This window comes from Trematomus bernacchii, unplaced genomic scaffold (genome assembly GCF_902827165.1).
Source record: "Trematomus bernacchii unplaced genomic scaffold, fTreBer1.1, whole genome shotgun sequence".
NCBI classification, from domain to species: Eukaryota; Metazoa; Chordata; class Actinopteri; order Perciformes; family Nototheniidae; genus Trematomus; species Trematomus bernacchii.
Window position 1 is genome coordinate 634,758 of NW_022987689.1, and position 18,931 is coordinate 653,688.

At 42.5% G+C, this 18,931-nt stretch overlaps 1 protein-coding gene across 1 annotated transcript; it reads left to right on the forward strand.

The window, feature by feature from the left end:
- Nucleotides 1-13,820: 13,820 nt before the first annotated feature.
- Nucleotides 13,821-17,259, forward strand: LOC117488877 (low choriolytic enzyme-like). Its single transcript, XM_034138029.1, has 9 exons — nucleotides 13,821-13,906; nucleotides 14,502-14,505; nucleotides 14,610-14,669; nucleotides 14,759-14,914; nucleotides 15,830-15,950; nucleotides 16,037-16,215; nucleotides 16,725-16,806; nucleotides 17,010-17,134; nucleotides 17,216-17,259. Coding segments are annotated over exons 1-9 (798 nt in total). The 5' UTR covers nucleotides 13,821-13,837; the 3' UTR covers nucleotides 17,218-17,259.
- Nucleotides 17,260-18,931: the final 1,672 nt, after the last annotated feature.

Sequence of the window (18,931 nt, forward strand, 5' to 3'; positions counted from 1 at the left end):
CAACTGACCATCCGCACACTGTGGAACTGCAGCCATCCATTTGCTGGCAAGATCACACGTTGTAGATCGACCAGCAGCTGTGATTGTTCATGCTGATCTTTTATAAAATCGAAATAATGGTTTTAATCAAAATTCCCTTTTACACTGTACTGTCTCATTCTATTACATTTAGCTGACGCTTTTATTCAAAGTGACTTACAATGACCAATTACAGGGACATTCTCCCTGGAGTAACTGAAGGCTAAGTGCCTTACTCAAGGGCACACTAGTGGTGGTGTTCCTGGCGGGATTTGAACTCACAACCTTCCAATCTTCAGCCCACCTCACTATCCATTAGACCACTATCCTTCTATTTTGGCTTGTTTACATTATTCTACTCTGAGTTGTTATTTGTTGTTTTTTTCTTTGAATGTGGCGTTATTGTGTGCTTCATTGGCACTTTGTCTCCATGCTTTAGATGTTTTATGTAAAGCACTTTGAAATACCTTGTTGCCGAAATGTGCTATATAAATAAAGTTGCCATGCCTTGCCCTCTTCGTCTTTTCCTGCTGACAAGTGAAGAATGGATTCGGGGCGATATGCAGTAACTTTTTTTATTTATGTCTTAAAAAAAGAGATTTACCATGGTCAAAAAACACGACAGGAGCCGATAAGGCTGAAAGGCCAATTCTGTCTCGAGTTGAAATGTACAGATTGCTGTCAATACCTCTTACACTGTTTTAGCAACATGTCTCCTCTTAAGGACACTGTGCTTTTGAATTTGTGGCTCCTATTCTGTGAACACATATAGTAAAAAATCCACTCAAAACCCACCAGCAGTTGTGTATTTTCTAGTTCATTTTAAACACTTATCGTCCTTTTTATTTTATGTTTTGCATGTATGTAGAGCACTTTTGGCTGTTTAAGTGCCCTATAAATAAAGTCTCTTATGCTTGATCCGTATACAGTATGTTTAGTGTGCTGTTGGTCACTTTTATGGTCAAATTATGTCAACACATTCAATACTGAAGCTAAAACTTGAAATAACTCCACAAGCCAGGGCCTCAAGGGTCAGTTAATAACAAACACAGACCATGAGGTCCTGTGAAATAAAAAGGTTAAACTGAAAACAAAACTTGTTAACAGCACCTTTTGGGTTAAGTGACTTCCACAAACGGAAGAAAAACAAGGCCACAGAAATGCAAATAAAATGTCGAAACATTATACTTTGTTATGGTAAATCCGTTTTTGGAGTGATCTTGCTCATAAGCCTCGAGCGCCATCACCCTGCAGGGTTCCTCATTAGTGACAATGGGATATCGTCACTGCCATTTCTCTGTACGGCTGACATGTGTCAGACAGACACAGGGAGCTTCTCAGGGAGAGAGATGACTAAAAACCACCTCTCCCATGTGGGCAGGCCTCCTGAGACACAGCTCAGACATTAAAGGTCCCATGTCATACTTTTCTGGTTATTACCCGTCCCCTTGTGTGTTATGAAGGTTTTTATGCATGTAAACAGTCTGCAAAGTCACAAACCCTCAAAGTGCACCCTGTAGCGAGTAAAACTCTAACACAGAAAAGACCTGTCTATGCTGCCCCAGAACGCCTCGTTGGAGATTTCTCTTTTTCTTCCTGGGTACAGTGACGTCACCATTCCCAAATGGACCCATTGGTCCAAATGGACCAATCCGTGGAGCTCCTCACACACACACACTCTCTCAGCGGCGAAACTGTGGCGCGCTTACACTTCTGTAGGTGCGCCGCGTTTGGGGGTGCGGGGGGGTGGGGTGCAGGTGCTAGTGGAGCCTCGCAGATGGGGGTGCTGCAGCCCCCTCAGCTTCCCGCGTCCATTCGCGATGTCTCGCTGTCTCGCAGACCCCACGCAGCAAGCAGGAAATGAACCCAGCTCACACTGTCCGCTCCTCGCAGCAGCGAGCCGTGCAACGTCCCGCCAACACGGCACCCAGACCCCACGCAGCATTCTCATCTGTTTGTCCTTACTGGTGTCATTTTCTGGTTGCTAACAAATGCCATTGTAACACATAATCACTGATGTTCCGCTGTAACAGTGGTGGACTCATCAGAACAGAGTGGGCGAGCTGACCAATCACAGCACAGTGGGCTCACAGGGGGGGAGCAGGAGCTCCAACAAGCCGTTTAGGACAGAGAGTGAATACACATACTATACAGAGATGCTGTATGAGAAACCAATGTTATTTTGGAACATTGAACAATGTAAATCTATTCTAGTATACCTCAACAATGGAATTATGATCTGTAGAAATGGCCATGACATGGGACTTTTTACACAGTTTCAAGTTTAATGCATGGCCTGTTTTCTACTGGAGCTTATTGGAGATACCATGATTTTTCAGGCAGTTAAAAGAGCCATCAGCATTTGGACATGTTTTGAAAGCATGGCCTATGCCAACTATCACAACTGAACTCACTTTAAATACTGAATTTTCTTTGTTCTAATCTGCATTTATGTATTTTAACATTTATGTTACATTTTCATCAACTACGCACTTAATTTGAGGCAGACAATGTTTGCTACCTAAGGAGAAAGAGCCTGATATCTCTGCACTGACAGAGGCTTTGAATGAATTCCATGTCCGTCCGAGTGTTGTGGTCTGGTGCCCTCTGCAGACAGAGATGAGGCACTTATTTTGAAGTTTGATTTGGTATTAAAATATCACATTTTGTTAATTGTTGGAAGTATTCAGACTTTTAGTTAAAGTACAAATTGAAAATGTTTCTTGAGGGACATTTCTCTAATTGTATAACAAGTACAATATCTCCGCCTGAAATGTATAATACAAATATAAAGTGGCTTGAGAAGAAAATACTCAGATAAAGTAAGAATACCCCACATGTGTTGTTAAGTACAGTATTTGGGTACATTTATGTTGTTATACTCTACCACTGTAGCCCACTATCTATGAGCAGAAGCATGCACACAGTACTGCTGTTGCCTGAGGGGGACTGGGGTGATTTAAGTCAATTTAAATGACATAAATAACAATAAAAGCCAGCAGTGGTTGACTGTGGTGTTCTGCTTGTTGTTTCTGGTCTTTTATCTATCGTTACGCTGGTTAGGCTGTCTAGAGCCTAAATCATTGTAAATCAATAGGCATGTATTTTCAAGATATAACAGTATTAGAAGAACAATGACATTGCGATGAATTGCAAACCTCGTCCTTGATAACGATGGAGTTTAAACAGAGCCACATGTTTTCAAAGGACAGGAAAACAGAAAAGAAAATGTGATCATTATTCTTACATTTGAGATTTATGGTGTAAGAGCTTTTTGAAGTTACTGTACTGTAACCTTTTTTCAAAGTACTGCACTGTGATGTCAAAAAATATGCATTCAAACATCACTGAGTTACTAGTTGTATTTCTATGCATGGAGCTGACAGGATGTCATGTATTGTTCTTACTGCTATTCAAAGGAATTTGCTCTTTCATTGATGCAGTGCTGCTGAGTCTGTGCTACTCTGACTAATGTTGTTTCATGTTCTTTTGTTGTTGCACACTATGCTGCAAAACCAATTTACCATCAGTGACAAATAAAGTTTGAAGAATATTAAAGACTAAGGCCCTTAGCCCAAAGATCTCTAGACTTAACAACACACAGGCGTTCAAGAAGAGGACTTTTGGAGTGTGAAATCTGTACATCTTTGGCTCCTGGGTAAATTAAATATATTTTTAGAATCTTTACTCATTTGTGACATTTCATCAACCAAACAATGAGTTGATTAATAGTTCTTAGCAGCTGTGAATCAGCAACATTGAAATATCCTTTTTTATTTGGTCCAAAATGAAGCAAATGTAACATAAATGTAAACGTCAGTCTCATCTTGAGCAGTGGTTGGTCTTAAAAACAAAAAGATTGATACTTTTAAGAATAAACTCCAATTCGAGCATAGTCGAACAAATGAATAAGAAGAAAACCTGTCATTTATTGGTATATGTTTCAGAAAGTACAGACTTAAATTGGTTATTTTCTTAGTTGGCAGTCACTGCTGAATCCAGGCTGTCGAATCCAACCTTGCTGGCGTGAAAGATGCCATGCAGTCCATCTGAAGTGTCATGCGAATCACTTTTCCACGGGTCCACATGACAAGCCAATGGTCTGCCAGTTGTTCCTTTTCATGCAGTCTTCTATATAAACCTGAACCAGAAACGTTCACACAGTCTGGGAGAACTCTGGCAAAAGAAACAAACTTCAACATGGCTGTGAGGACTTTGGTTGTGGCCTGCGCTCTCTTTTTGGGAATGTGCGTCGTCATAAATGGCGGACCAACTGAAATGACACACGCCTTTTGCAGAATTGTCTGGTAAGACTTCATCTATTTGTGATCAAGTGTTAGTAAGATGTGTTTCCTTATTTGATGGTTTATGCAGACTGTGTGTTCATGCAGGGGATCTACAGTAAGCTATAATGTAAAATATGACAATAAAAGCCCAAAAGGTGTATATAGGCAAATAAATATACAGATAGTCGGTTAAGAAATTGACATATTTGACACTCCTTTGTTCCCAGGTTGCTTGCAGTGCCATGTGATCAAGTTAACATGGCCCTCGTGACTCAGATTAAAGCCATGGGCTCTTACAAGGTGAGAAACTTGAAGATACATGTAGTTTCACAGGTTTATTTTGAAGGCTGGTACATGAAGGAACTATGTCATAGTTATTAAAGAACTGCAATAACTTATTTTTGTGTTTCTAATCCAGCTGAGCTCAGTGACTCCAGACCTAATTCAGGCCAACCACACCTCTGCAGTCGGCCAGGTCGAGAGTGTTAACTTCACCATGATCTCCACGGCGATGAGCATGGGCTGCCACGTCGAGGTGAGACAAATACTTTTTAACTAAATACTAAATCTTAATTAGTAGCTTTTTTAAATAAACCTCCTAACAAATGTAACGATCATGTTTATTATTTGTTTGCTGGTCAGGGTTCATCCATATCCGCGTTCTGGTTCAGCCTGTTTGATAACGGCACCAACTACTGTAACCTCCACAATGTTATTCAAGGTAGGTGGTTTTCACACACAAGTGATATTATAACTGAGATTATTTTGAGAACAATTTAAATCAATTTTAGTCTAAATGTGACCAATACTCTTGCATAATTGGGTCAGCATACAGTCCTGAAATGTCCCTATCTGTGGTTTTTAACGGTTATAGTTCAAGATATTTTCTTGCTGTTACAGGAAGTGGACTCACCAAAGCTCCAGGCTTCATGGAGTTCACTAACGAATGGCTCTGCCTTGGAGTTGGACTTTCTCCCTGCAAATGATTGCAGAATCTGAAATGTGCATTTTGTGTCGGCTGAAGTTTCCGTCCCGTTATATACATGGATTTGCTAAATAAAAGCTACATTTTGAAAGACAAAACGTTGTATTTTTTTCTATATAGCACAGGAACTTTTCATTGTGTTCTGAATAAATTCCATTATTGTACTTCTGTTTTGATTGTTTTTGTGGCACATTGGATATAATAATATAAAAACATGGAGCAGACCTCATAGGGAGACCATATTCGAATTAATAGATATAAACATTATTTGTTTACTTAATGACAATATTAGGATTAAAATTACACTCACTCATCTGTCTGCAAACAAGTGAACGGACATAATCAATAAAAACAGGTCTTAATGAGGAAACTCATTTGTTGTTAACTGGTCCCAGTATATTTGCTGATTTTATTTTCTTCTTTTATTTTTATTAAAGCAACTTATTTCCTACATGAGCTACAGAATATTTATTATTTATCATGAAATAAATATTTGTATTGTGTGATATACTGGTGTATTAAGCCTCGTAGACACTATATAAGGAAGCAAAACGTTCCTCATTTCAGTCACGCCCTGAAAAAGCCCACGTTTGGGTTGAAATCAACATTTCCTAAACGTTTAACTTTGATACCCTAAACTATAAAAGACATCTTCACCTTTGCTCAGTGTGGATGGGCCTGAAGTTTGGCTTTCTATTTTCTGACGCAGTTAATATTGTGCACCTTTGACGTCCTCGTCGAGGAAATTAGTCACACAGGATGCTATTATTTAAGTCAAAGAAAGTTGATATTCAAACTACGAGCCTTGCAGACAGGAAACGTTACTCTTTGACTAAATGTCGAACTTTGAGCCTAAAGTTTGTGGAAGAAAATGTGATCAGAACTCTTATTGGGCATACCATTTCCTAGTGCTTTTCATTTGGCAAGTAAAACTAGATTTAAGTCACATGCAAGCAACCAACACCTTTTTTATGCCAGGTGAGTAAGGGTAAAGTTTAGGCTATGGTAGAAAAATAAAATTTGATTGGCACATTGATTTCATAGAAGGATAGAAAAAATCAAGATAAATGTTATATACGTTTATAAACCTCCCTTTAATAACAATAATAATAATAACTTGAATTGATATAGCGCCTTTCATAACCTCAAGGTCGCTTTACAAAGAAACATACAAGGACAAGACATAAAACATAAAAACATCAACATAAAACAGGGGTCAGAAATGGAAGTGTAAGTGGGGGGGGGAGATTGAGTTATTGTTGGAAGGCGATGTTGAACAGATGAGTTTTAAGGGTTGATTTGTCTTCATCTGCTGATGTGATTGTAATGGTTGAGTCTGTCCTGTTTCGTGTTCTGTGTTCTGCATGTTCAGTGGATAAATATCTTTCTGTCATCTGCATCATCAGATTATGAATTCACACACATTTTAACACAGTTTTTATATTCTGTGAAATCATTATATTCTGCATGATGGTCATTCACAAGTCTTATGACTATTCTTAGTTTCTTTATCGTAAAGGGAGATCACAGGATCAGGAGGCTTGACAGTCAGAAGAAGACACCTGGGGATGGCTTACATAAAATAAATATACTGTAATGCAGACTAAAGAAAACATGTGACTTGTGACATTCACTGACACAAAATATTCCGCTTGAATCAGACCAGAAAATCACAACAAGCATGAAGCCTGGTCAGCTGGAAATAAAAATATATTGATATGTTAAACTTACCCAGAAATAAAACTATAGTTAAAGTAGAGACCTGGGCCTGAAAGCCCACAAACAAACACATGACTAATTGCTAATAAGCATGTCCAATGTTGTTAACTAGCACATTAGTCCACTCCCACCTTCACAAACGCACTACCAGCAGAGTCACAGGTAAAGTTCCTCTCACTGATCAAATAATACGGGGAACACAGTAAATATACGTTTTTCTAAATCAATAAACAAGTAGACATAACATGGTTTGTCTCTCTAAACATTAAATAGCATTAGAAGACGTGCAACGTGCAAATCCACAGCATAGTTTACAATGTTACAATGCATACATTCCTTCACAAATCCTCTATACATATAAATGACCTTATATATAATATTTTATTTCACATAGTTATACTGACAATAGAGTGCATCTAAAAAAGAAGAAATGTAGCAGAATAATACATTAATATTTAACATGTTGTCCGAACGAACAAGCACATGCCTGTCCGTCAGTTGGGGTAAGAAGTGCCTGAGCGCAAGCAGCACAGCGCGAAGCTCTAGCACGTTGATGTGATATGCACCTTCCTGGGCGGACCACAGACCCTGAACAGTCCTGCCCTGCCACACCGCACCCCACCCTGAGAGACATGCATCTACAGTGACAGTCTCCCGGCGGGATGGGATGGCGCCCATGGGCGCTCCCATCAGAAGATAGGCCCTGTTTCTCCAGCGTGACAGAGAGTGAAGGCACTGGCGCGACACCCTGACCCTCCTGTGCCTGTGCCACTTGGCGTCCAAGTGAAGGCTGTTCAGCCATATCTGCATAGGGCGCAGCGACAGCAGACCTAAGGGCACAACGGCTGAGGCAGCCGTCAGTCTGCCCAAGAGCCGGAGGAACTGAATGTAAGGCACATTCTTGCCCAGCCTGAAGATGGGGAGAAGGTGGGAAATGTCGTCCACACGACGAGGTGTTAGGCAGGCCCTCATGGCGACCGAATCTAGGACCAACCCCAGGTAAGTGGGACCAGGCAGCTCTTCCCGGTGTTTACTGTCAGGCCCAACCGGGCTACGTGACATAAGAGGCGCGCCGTATCCTGGGCCACTTGGGACCGGGACGGCGCACAAACCAGCCAGTCGTCTAGGTACGGCAGGACCTTCATGCCCTGTGCCTGCAGGGGTGCGAGAGCTGCCGCCACGACCCTGGTAAACACCCTTGGAGAGAGGGAGAGACCGAAGGGATGTACCCGGAACTGATAATGCTGGTCCTGAAAGGCAAACCTCAGGAACTTCCGGTGGTGGGACGCAATCGGCACGTGGAAGTAGGCGTCCCTCAAGCCCACGGTTGTGAACCACTCCCCCTGTGTGACAACACGGAGGGTGTCTGCTGTGGTCAGCATGTGGAAGGGCAGCACCCTCAGGAATCTGTTGATTCCTCTGAGGTCCAGTACTGGACGAAATCCGCCGACTTTCTTGCTCACCAGAAAGTACGCCGAGTAGAACCCCCCGGACTGAAGCAGGGGGTCCACTGGCTCGATTGCGCCCTTGGCCAAGCGGACGGACAGCTCTTGGGCCAGAGCTAAGGCCTTCGCCGGGTCGCTGACAACTGTCATCTTGACCCGGCCGAAGGCTAGGGGCCGGCATCGAAACTGCAATTCGTATCCCTGGGTTAGGGTGGAAACCACCCAAGGGTCGGTAGTACAGGCAACCCAGTAGCTGAGCTGCTGTTGGGAAAAGCAGCCGACGACCGGCCCAGGGACTTCAGGGCCTAGCCCCCCGACCCCTTGGGGGGCGGCGGTAAGGCTGTGGGGCACGGGGCTGCCTAGCGGGCTGGCGACCGGGGGCACGAAAGTCATTAGGAGGCGGTTGAGGAGACCGCTGGGACCTCCGCAGACCACCACTGAAAACCAGTGGCAGAGTGCGGCTGCTAGAGGGGCCCCTGGGCCTGCTGGGAGTAGGCACAGGCCTACGTAGACCCGAGAGCTGCTGCCTGGTCTGTCTAGTCTGCACCAGTAGGGACATAACTCGTCCCAATTCCCTAGTCATTAGGGCAAAGGCCTGCAGTGAAGCGTCACTGAGGCCCAGCAAAGAAGGCTCAGCCGGAGCCTGCTGCAGAGAGGCGGAGGCGGCCAGCATTAGATGGGAGAGAAAGTTCCCGATACGACCCATGCGTGCCGCTGCGTCGTAGGCCTTACAGAGCAGTTCGTCAGTGACCCTGCACTGAGGCAGAGGGCACCTGGCATCAGGCCTTAGGGCCTCATCAGGAGCCAGAATCAGGGAGGCGATGGCAGGCTCGATGGGTGGCATGCGACCCAGCCCCACCCTCGCCGGATCCTGCATGGCAGCCAGGGTCCGGGCATCAGAGCTGAAGCGGGAGAGGGTCTTGGTGTCTCTCCAGCATGCATGGAGCTCCCTCAGGTACTCCTCCGAATGAGGAACAGTGAGGGGGACAGGGGTAGGGCTACGCCTGAAGAAGGCGCTAGCCTGAGCTGCGTCGGCCTGCGGAACAGGAAGCTGCAAGTGTGCCAGGGCCGCACGAATAATGGCCGCCATGGAGGCGTCCTCCACGCCCTGCAGAGAGCCCTGAGCAGAGGAGTGGGAAGCCTCCCCGGAAGTGAGCGGGGCCTCGTCCTCCACCTCTTCGTTGAAGAGGTTAGCCGAGGCTGCTAGTGACATGGCATCCTCATGCAGAGGTGCGGCAACCGAAGGAGGGGCAGGCGGCAAGCCAGCAGCCCCTATACCGGCCCCTGGTTGAAGGGCTAAGAGGAGCGACTTCATCATGTCCATGTCGGCAGCTAACCGATCCACCTTAGAGGACAGCCTGTTGGGGGGCGAACCCGTAGCCATCGCGCCCTCGGGTCGCCGGGAACGGCCAAACTGACCTGGGGGAAGATGCGACAAGGAGAGGTGTCCGTTGGCTGCTGCCAGACGCTCCACCTCTGCGACTCTGGCTGCTCTAAGCGCCCAAGGCATGCAGCTACAGTTCATGCAGGCGTCCTGCGTGAGACCCTCCCTCAAATGCTCGAGACCAAGACAAGAGAGGCAGCGGTCGTGGCCATCCTCGGGCTCGAGAGAAGCCATACAGGCGCTACATGGATGAGCCATCATGTAGGTAGCCGGATGCAGCGTAACCGGGAGCGGGGTGCGAGAACACAGCCTTCACCAGTTACCTGCTGAACGGAAGGAGTAGAGCCCTGCTCCTACTCGCCGAACACAAGAGGGGTGTAATGTCCTACACCCGCGTTACTTAGCAGAGGGAGCGGGGAGCGAGAGCACTGCCTTCACCTAGCTAAGTAAATCAAAGTGCAAAGCTACTAGCAGAGGGAGCGGGGAGCGAGAGCACTGCCTTCACCTAGCTGAGTAAACGAAAGCGCGAAGCTACTAGCAGAGGGAGCGGGGAGCGAGAGCACTGCCTTCACCTAGCTAAGTAAACGAAGCACAGAGCTACCAAATAAGGAAGCTTAACAGGGCAGCTAGCCAGCCGGCTGCTGCTCACAGTCAAGGAACACTCTTACCAGGAGCGGGGGTGAAAACACTGCCTTCACTGGTTGAGTAAAATAGCGAAACAAGCTAAGGAAACTGCTTCTAAAGAAAAAATAGCACGGGTAATCCGGTGCTTACCTCAAGCGTCAGCCAAAGTGGCTGACCAGGCAGGACACAGTTAGGCTGAGCCGCGCTACTGCTAACTAGCTAAACAAGAGGACACAACAAAAGCTGGAACTCAGGATGCTAATGATAGCTTGGCGCAACGCCGCGCTATCAGAAAAGTACAGAGAGCGCAACAAGGGCAACTCCTGGGAGAGGGGGCGGAAACGCTACCGTCACCAGAAAGTTCAAGCCAGGTAGCAACCAAGACAGAAATCAGGACAACCTAGCTGGGAGAGGGAGTGGAAACACTGCCGTCACCGACCAAGCCGACACCAACCTGTCCGTTGAAGTTTTCTGCGCAGCCGGCCGCAGCTCCTGGAGGACGGGTAATCCCGCGGCTCCGACTGGATCAGTCGCGAAGCTACACACAGCCAGCTGGATGCAGAGAAATCCTTAAATCCAAACGTTCCAACTGAACGCTGTAGGCTACAATAGTGTAGCCACGGTACTCTCGCGCAGCGAGAAGATGAAAGGAACAGATCCTCTGATGACACTGGCTGATATAGCCGGTGTCACGTGGGTCACAGGTGACTTTGTTGATATTGGTACTCGTACTGCGCATGCGCACGATGGACATATCCAGTGCTAAAAGCACCGCCTCTGGCGGTCAGTAGGGACGAAATAGAACAATATATACACAAGGTGAGGGACACAGGTGGAAACAATCAAGGCGGGGTAAACAATCACGAACACAGGAGACACATAGGGGCGGGGAGCATGGAGACCTGAAACGAGAGGGAGAATTACTTTTCAAAATAAAACAGGAAGGCACAGGACAAAGGGACATGACAAAACTAATTTAAAGAATAAACTTTCACAATTATCTTCCGAGACATGACATAACATGAGGCACAAATAATTGTTTTAGTGTTTAAAGGTCCTGTGGACAGCGTGACAACAGCAGGGTGTTGTACAATTGTTACTCACTTATTGTCTTTATTTGTTTCATTTTGTCATGAATTGTATGTTACATAACAATGAACAAACACATGACACAGATGTGCAGAGCAGAGGGCGTTATTATGACCCCCTGGATAGAAACACTTCCATACATTTTCAAAAGTATATAATAAGTATGTAATAATGCTACACAACCAAGCTACAAATATACAACTGGCAGCTTGTTTGTGTGTGCCATAGGGACTCGGACAGCGACACCCTAAGGCACACACAGTGAATAACACCAAATTGTGACAGCCCAAAACACAAACATGAACTCTCACCAAAATTGCTCTTACAAGCATTAAGTTACTATGCTCCAAACATCTGGAACAAACTCCCAGAATCCTGCAGGTCTGCTGCAACTCTTACTCATTTTAAATCGAGGCTGAAGACTTTTCTTTTTGCCACTGCTTTTAATTGAACTATTCATATCTTACACTGCACTGTAACTTTTATTTATGTAAGTTCATACATGTATTATTCTATTTTAGTTTATTTTATGTTTATTTTATTCTCTTTGCTTTTTAATAAATGTTTTTAAATGCCATTTTATAATGTGTTTCCGCTGCACCATTTCTTAATAAAACACATGTCTAATTTCATTTCCTGAACCGACCTTTCCCTCACAACAGAAAAATAAAATATCCCTTCATTTAATTTTATTTATTTATTTATACACAAGTTTAAATCCAAATATAAGATCAATCATACGACATAATGGAGAAATGGGAAATGGGAAATGGGAAACCCAATAAGCTATTGGAAGCTTGAGATAGGGGCCCAGACAATGGGCAATGTAGATAGATACATTATTAAATATGCAGAAAATACTTCCTAACCATGAAGAGTGTTACACAAACTAATTTTTCCAAGAGACTTTTCAAATAGAGTTTATGAAAAAGTCCTAATGATACACAGGAATTATCGGTACAATACAATTTGTTAAAAATAACTTAAAAAACACAAAGTCACCCCGAAACCATGTAGAGATCTGTAATGACGAAACAAAATACAACAAAAAGAAGCTAAATATAATATAGGTATTGATAATCATTTAACATGGTGAATAGATGTAGCTAGCATTAAGAGTAGAGTTTGTGGTGATGATAGACTGTCTAGATAAAAGGCAAGGCAAGGCAAGTTTATTTATATAGCACCTTTCAACACAAGGCAATTCAAAGTGCTTTACAAAAATGGAAGACATTATGAAAATGGCATTTAAAATCAGTCATTAAAAAGAAAAGATAATAAAATAAACATTAAAAGAAAAAATACATGGATAAAAGTTAAAAGTTACAGTGCAGTTTAAGATGTGAATAGTTAAATTAAAAGCAGCGGCAAAAAGAAAAGTCTTCAGCCTGGATTTAAAAGTAGTAAGAGTTGCAGCGGACCTGCAGGTTTCTGGGAGTTTGTTCCAGATATTTGGAGCATAATAACTGAATGCTGCTTCTCCATGTTTAGTTCTGACTCTGGGGACAGAAAGCTGACCAGTCCCTGAAGACCTGAGAGATCTGGATGGTTCATAATTTAGCAGTAGGTCAGACACAGGTCAAAAGACAAATATATATATATTTTGCCCAAGATAATATGCCTTTGGTATTCACAGTATGCCTCTATTATCAATGTATTGTCCAATCAGAATCCAGGTGTGTCCAATAAACACAGAACAGCACACAAAACAACTTTCAGATGCAGAAACATTTTGGGAATGTTACAATATCATCCAGCCTCTTTTAACCGTAGCAATAAATATAATTTGCAATTATTATTACAAACATTTATTGTCTTCAATATTTGTTTTTATAACAGAACTACTAATGCGGTTTAGTTTTATATGAACCTTTAGGGAAATGTGTTGAGATTTAATTAACTGATCTGTCTGCAATGGAAACATTTTAATGTAATTGTGTAATTGCAGGTTATTCTTTCTATGTAGACATTCTCATTTCATACATATACTTAAATGCTGACAACTGAATTGTTGACAGCTGTTCATTTCCCACCTGTATATGTGGAACATACTGTACATTGCAGATAACCCTGTGAGTTTAGCTGATTCTGTGACTTGCTGTACTCAGATACTCCATATTTGGGCTGACAGACACAGCTGAATGTATATAAAAAGCTGGAGAGAGACCTCCTCTGCACTAATCCACACCGACGATCCAAGGTGAGTTCATTGTGCACTTTGTTTCAGTGTGTATATTCCTCTGTGTGTGTGTCTGTGCGCTGAGTGAAGCTGTGTGTGTCCTGCAGGATGTCTGTCTTCAGGTTCTCCGCTCTCGCTCTGCTGCTGCTGTCTGCCTGCTGCTGGGCCGACACTGAGGTAGGAGCAATGGCAGGGTGATATCTGCTCATATTTCATGTTAAAATGCATGTTTGATGAAAGGATTCTTGTATATTATATGAAACCGCTCATCTTCCCATCTGCTGGGAGATGCGTTTTTATTAAAAAAAATGTAAATCTGCTGAGCTGACCATTATGTATGATCTTTGCACTACTTTTTAGTTTTTAGAGAAGTTTGTCACAGATGATGATACCTGATCTGCACCACACATTAGATTTGATGATGCTGAACAATAATCTCTAAGTACTACTAATAGTTTTAATGCCTGAGGCATTTGAAAACTTACATGAATACAATATTTAGGAGAAATAAGACACTAATAGGAAAATAATTTTGTTAAACAAAAAAAAAACCTATTAATGTGAATTTTGGATTCCACAACTTGTCTGAAGGAAGCAAAATAGCCCAAACTCTTAAAATTCACCAGCGTATAACAAATTATGTTTTTGCCTGTAGTGGCTTGCCTTAAGACACAGTGTATGGTTATTTTACTCAAATATTGTTCTGTTAACTTTTAGCTGTAATTTAAACTGTGTTTGTCTTCTCTCCTCTAATCCCACGCTGAACCTGCAGGCAGGTATGTATCTGTTCTAATGATCAGACCTCAAGTCTTTACATGCACAGTTTGTGCTGCTGTGTTTTTACACAAAATAAAATGGTGTTGTTGATGTCTCTCTGCAGAGAAGGAATCTGAGGAGCTTTCTGTGTCTGAAATTCTGGAGAGAGCCAACAAAAATCTGGGTGAGTGTGAGCTGCTGCACCTCCATGCTCCTCGTCTTCTATCAGTATCTCCTCAGCAGGAGTTTGAGATGCTGTGTGATGTGTTTCAGTTCGCTCCGACAATGGGCCCATCCTGACTGAGTTGGACATCGCCATCGACAACGAGGCAGAGAGAAACGCCGACCCCTGCACCAGCCGTGGCTGCAAGTGGTTAAAGAACAGTGATGGAAAGGTCTACATTCCTTATTACATCACCAACAGCTTCTGTAAGTCTCACACAGCCAGGCTAACATGTCTGTCTGTATCCTTAGGCTTCCACTTTTAATGCAGCTTCCTGTAGCAGCATCTCTTATAAAAAGGCTTGAGAGTGAGACTGAGGGGAGAAGGGTTCATCTAGTTTATACAACACTGTAATAGGTCCACTAAGCCAGGAACCATGGAGTCATGACATGACAGACTACAAATAAAAACTGGTTAGAAAAGGTCAAACATAATAAGGATTCAAAAACAAAAATGATATCACCAAGGTGAGAAGGCCCTTTGAATTAGGAGTATCATTACAGTTATTTATGTAATTTATTTCTTCTCCTACACCAACAAATGCGTTAAACAAGCAAACAGAAACTCCTCTCATTTAAACTGGAATCACTATCAGGGCTAAATGACTCTAAATAACTAGAAATAACTCAATTAAAGGGCACATAAAATGCTGATTTTTAGATGCATTCCTAAATTTGGGGTTTCTACTAGAACATGATTACATGTTTTATAGTTAAAAAAACATATAATGTTTCTCTTAATGTCTGACTGTAAATACCTTCGTTCACTCTCCATCTGAAATGACTCGTTTTAGCGCCTGTCTCTTTAAGTTTGTGTAAACACAAACCTGCTCTGATTGGCTTGTGAGAAAAATATGGATAAATTGGATTATATTATATTCAGTACTGAACCTACATGTAACGTAGAAGGGAGGCAAATCTGAATGGTTTTGTTGAATCCCATGTTTCCTGTCTCATTTGACCATTTATGGGTTTGTAGGCACTACATAATGCAAACCTCCAGGAGTTGTTGTTACACTCCATTTTAAAGAATATCTGATGTAGTGAGCATACCTGTGATGTAATTTCAAGAAAATAAAAGCTCTTAAATAAGCTAAATATTGTGTGCTCTGCTCCTCCCAGCCTCCCGCGAGAAGGCCATCATCACCCGTGGACTGGAGTCCTTCTCCTCCTTCTCCTGCATCCGCTTCAGACCCACCAGGAGCAACGACCGCGACTGGCTGCAGATCGAGTCCCAGAATGGGTGAGAAATTGATGTTGTCAAAGAGTTGGAGACCAAAGCTTTCCTCACACCTCAGTGTCCTTTAACTCACCTCTCACTCTGTCCAGCTGCTGGTCCTTTGTCGGCCGTCGTGGTGGAAAGCAGGTGGTGTCTCTGGCCCGCAGCGGATGTCTTTACCATCACACCGTCCAGCACGAGCTGCTCCACGCTCTGGGCTTCAACCACGAGCAGACCCGCTCTGACAGAGACAAACACATCAGAGTCCTGCTGCAGAACGTCGTGTCTGGTAATGGAGCTGTTTGTTATTCACAATGATTAAAAGAGGAGAGAGGAGAGCCGGTAAACGGAAAACAAGTATTCAGATGCAGGCATGCAAACATGCAGGTGTAATGATTGATATATACAGATACCTTGTGTACTATGACATAACAAATACAACCTGACAAACAGGCAAACACTTTGATATTAGACAATTCTGCTAATCTGCCGTGCTTATTGTCCTTAACAACATAATGCCGCTCTTTAAAGCTACAGTAGGGAAGGTAATTTCTTGCTTCCCTAGTGAATAGTGGAGGACTACAAGGGCAACAATATCACATGATCTACAACAACTGAAATAATAATTGACAACTATTTTCACAACAGGTTAATTAATTAAGGTCTGTTAGAGCTTAATATGTCCTAAAAGACATTAACAAGGTTACTGGGATATTTCTTCAGCAGCTGGATTCTATCCTGTGTAAAAGTGAATTCAAACCAAAGTAATTACACATTTCTTTAATGTATCTTTTCTAGGTATGGAGCACAACTTCAACAAGAAATCCACCCTGAACCAAGGCACTCCCTACGACTACAACTCTGTCATGCAGTACTTCAGGTGAGAACAACATGAAGTCACTGTGTGTTTGATTATGTGTGTGTGTGTGTGTGTGTGTGTGTGTGTGTGTGTGTGTGTGTGTGTGTGTGTGTGTGTGTGTGTGTTTGTGTGTGTGTGTGTGTGTGTGTGTGTGGGTGTGTGTGTGTGTGTGTGTGTGTGTGTGTGTGTGTGGCTCACTGTAACTGCTTTCTGTCCTCTTGTAGGACTGCCTTCTCCAAGAATGGCCAGCCCACCATGGTCCCCATCCCTAACGCCAACGTGTCCTTTGGCAACGCTAAGGAGATGAGCCGCAATGATAAGACCAGACTCAACACTCTCTACCAGTGCTGTGAGTGTCCACATGACCACATTATCCCTTGTGTCTGTACTACACACTCATTTTGACCTAACCCTCCTCTCACTGTTACAGAGGAAGCTGTCCATGTGTGCTGACTCGGGATCAGAGGAATACTGTCTCCTGAAGCTCTATCAACAGCAGATGCTGCAGAGTCAATCATCATACAATAAAGTTACTTTAACGTATCACGTTTTCTTTTCATTTTTCCTTCATTGGTTTTAGTTTTTTTCTGAACGGCTAAGCCTATTCATTTGTATATAATAAATATTTGGTGTTATTATTACACATTTTCTGAAATTCAATGTCTACATTTGCAAATTCAGCATTAGCTAAAGATAACTTTTTGTAAATGTGGGATAATTCTACAGATTCTACAAAATTATTAAAATAACCACATCAATGTTCATTTTGGATTTCTGCCTTCAAATAGTCTGGAAGATGACATATTATATATTCATTAATATGTGAGCTGAACGCAGGGGGCAAAAAAAAAAATTCCAGGTTCATTTTGACATCTATAAAGAGAGGCTTGGTTTTTATAATTTATAATTGAAAAATGCACAACAGTTTTTCATTTCTGATATTTTGCCAAAAACAAAACTCTGAACTTCTATCAACCAGGGCCTGCACTAAAATTGCCTCCTTCTTCACTGACAACATTCAGAAAATCAAACAAGCAGTCAGTGCCTCTGGTACAGGAAATGTGTCGTCCCTGTGTCCACTTAAAATAAATTCAAAGACACACAATCCCATCTGATCAATGACAAAGACCTGGAGGACATTATACAACATCTGCAATCCATCTCCTGCTGCCTTGACACAATACCAACAGGCTTTTTCAAAAAATGTGTGATTGTAAGTATCACTAATGCATTTTAAACAATGGCTCTCATTTTAAACATATATATAAAGTTAATATGAAAGTCAGTTTCTTAATCTAAACTGTAGTTATATCTTACCAACAATATGTGATCACAAATGATTAAAAAGTATGTGATAAACTATTGCAAAACAAACTACATTTCTTTAGTTGGGGGGTATTCTAAGCTAATAAAACAGCAACTTTTCTTTCATTATGTCTGCAAGAGGAAGCATTTTGGACACATATTGTATAGTTTAATATCACTGCAGGCTTCACATGCTTGTTATAGAAGGTGGTATTTCACTTTTGTGCGCTCATAATTAAAGAACCCCAGCTTATTTTTATGCATGCATTTTAATTGATGAGCTACAGATCCAATGTATTTGAAAAAGACAAAGAAATAGGTTGACAGAAGAAATCATTTATGTGGAAAATAGACAAAATCTTTTGACAAGGTATTGTTTAATTGTTGTTAATGTGATAAAAAAACACTGACAAAGTCATGATAGTTGTAAACCTCAATGTAAATGTAACCATCTTATATATTTGCTTACTTACCAGGCACAGTCCACTTCTATTGGACTCTCCAGTCTTCTTGATGATGGACAGAACTTGCAACCTGCAACCTCCACAACCTGCAACCTCCACAACCTGCTGTCAGGTGAGTTCAGGATCACTTATTAACATGAAGACTCTCCCCATGCTTTCACAAATGTATATATTGACTTTTTAAATCTAACAATTAAAGACATTATTGATTGTATACATGCCAGTGAGTTTTCAGCATGAGTGTGGAATGATCTAATTTGGTCTACCTTATTTTTTTGCAGCGAGCGGCCTCCCGTTAGAACCGGGCTTCATGGAGATAACCACTGAATGGAATTGCAAGGGCTACAAACTCGCCACCTGTGAAGCCGAACCAACTG

Coding starts and splice junctions, on each gene's coding strand:
- LOC117488877 (XM_034138029.1), top strand. CDS start 13,838: ATGTCTGTCTTCAGGTTCTCCGCTCTCGCTCTGCTGCTGCTGTCTGCC. Junction 14,670..14,758: donor GAGAGCCAACAAAAATCTGG/GTGAGTGTGAGC, acceptor GATGTGTTTCAG/TTCGCTCCGACAATGGGCCC. Junction 16,216..16,724: donor GCTGCAGAACGTCGTGTCTG/GTAATGGAGCTG, acceptor TATCTTTTCTAG/GTATGGAGCACAACTTCAAC.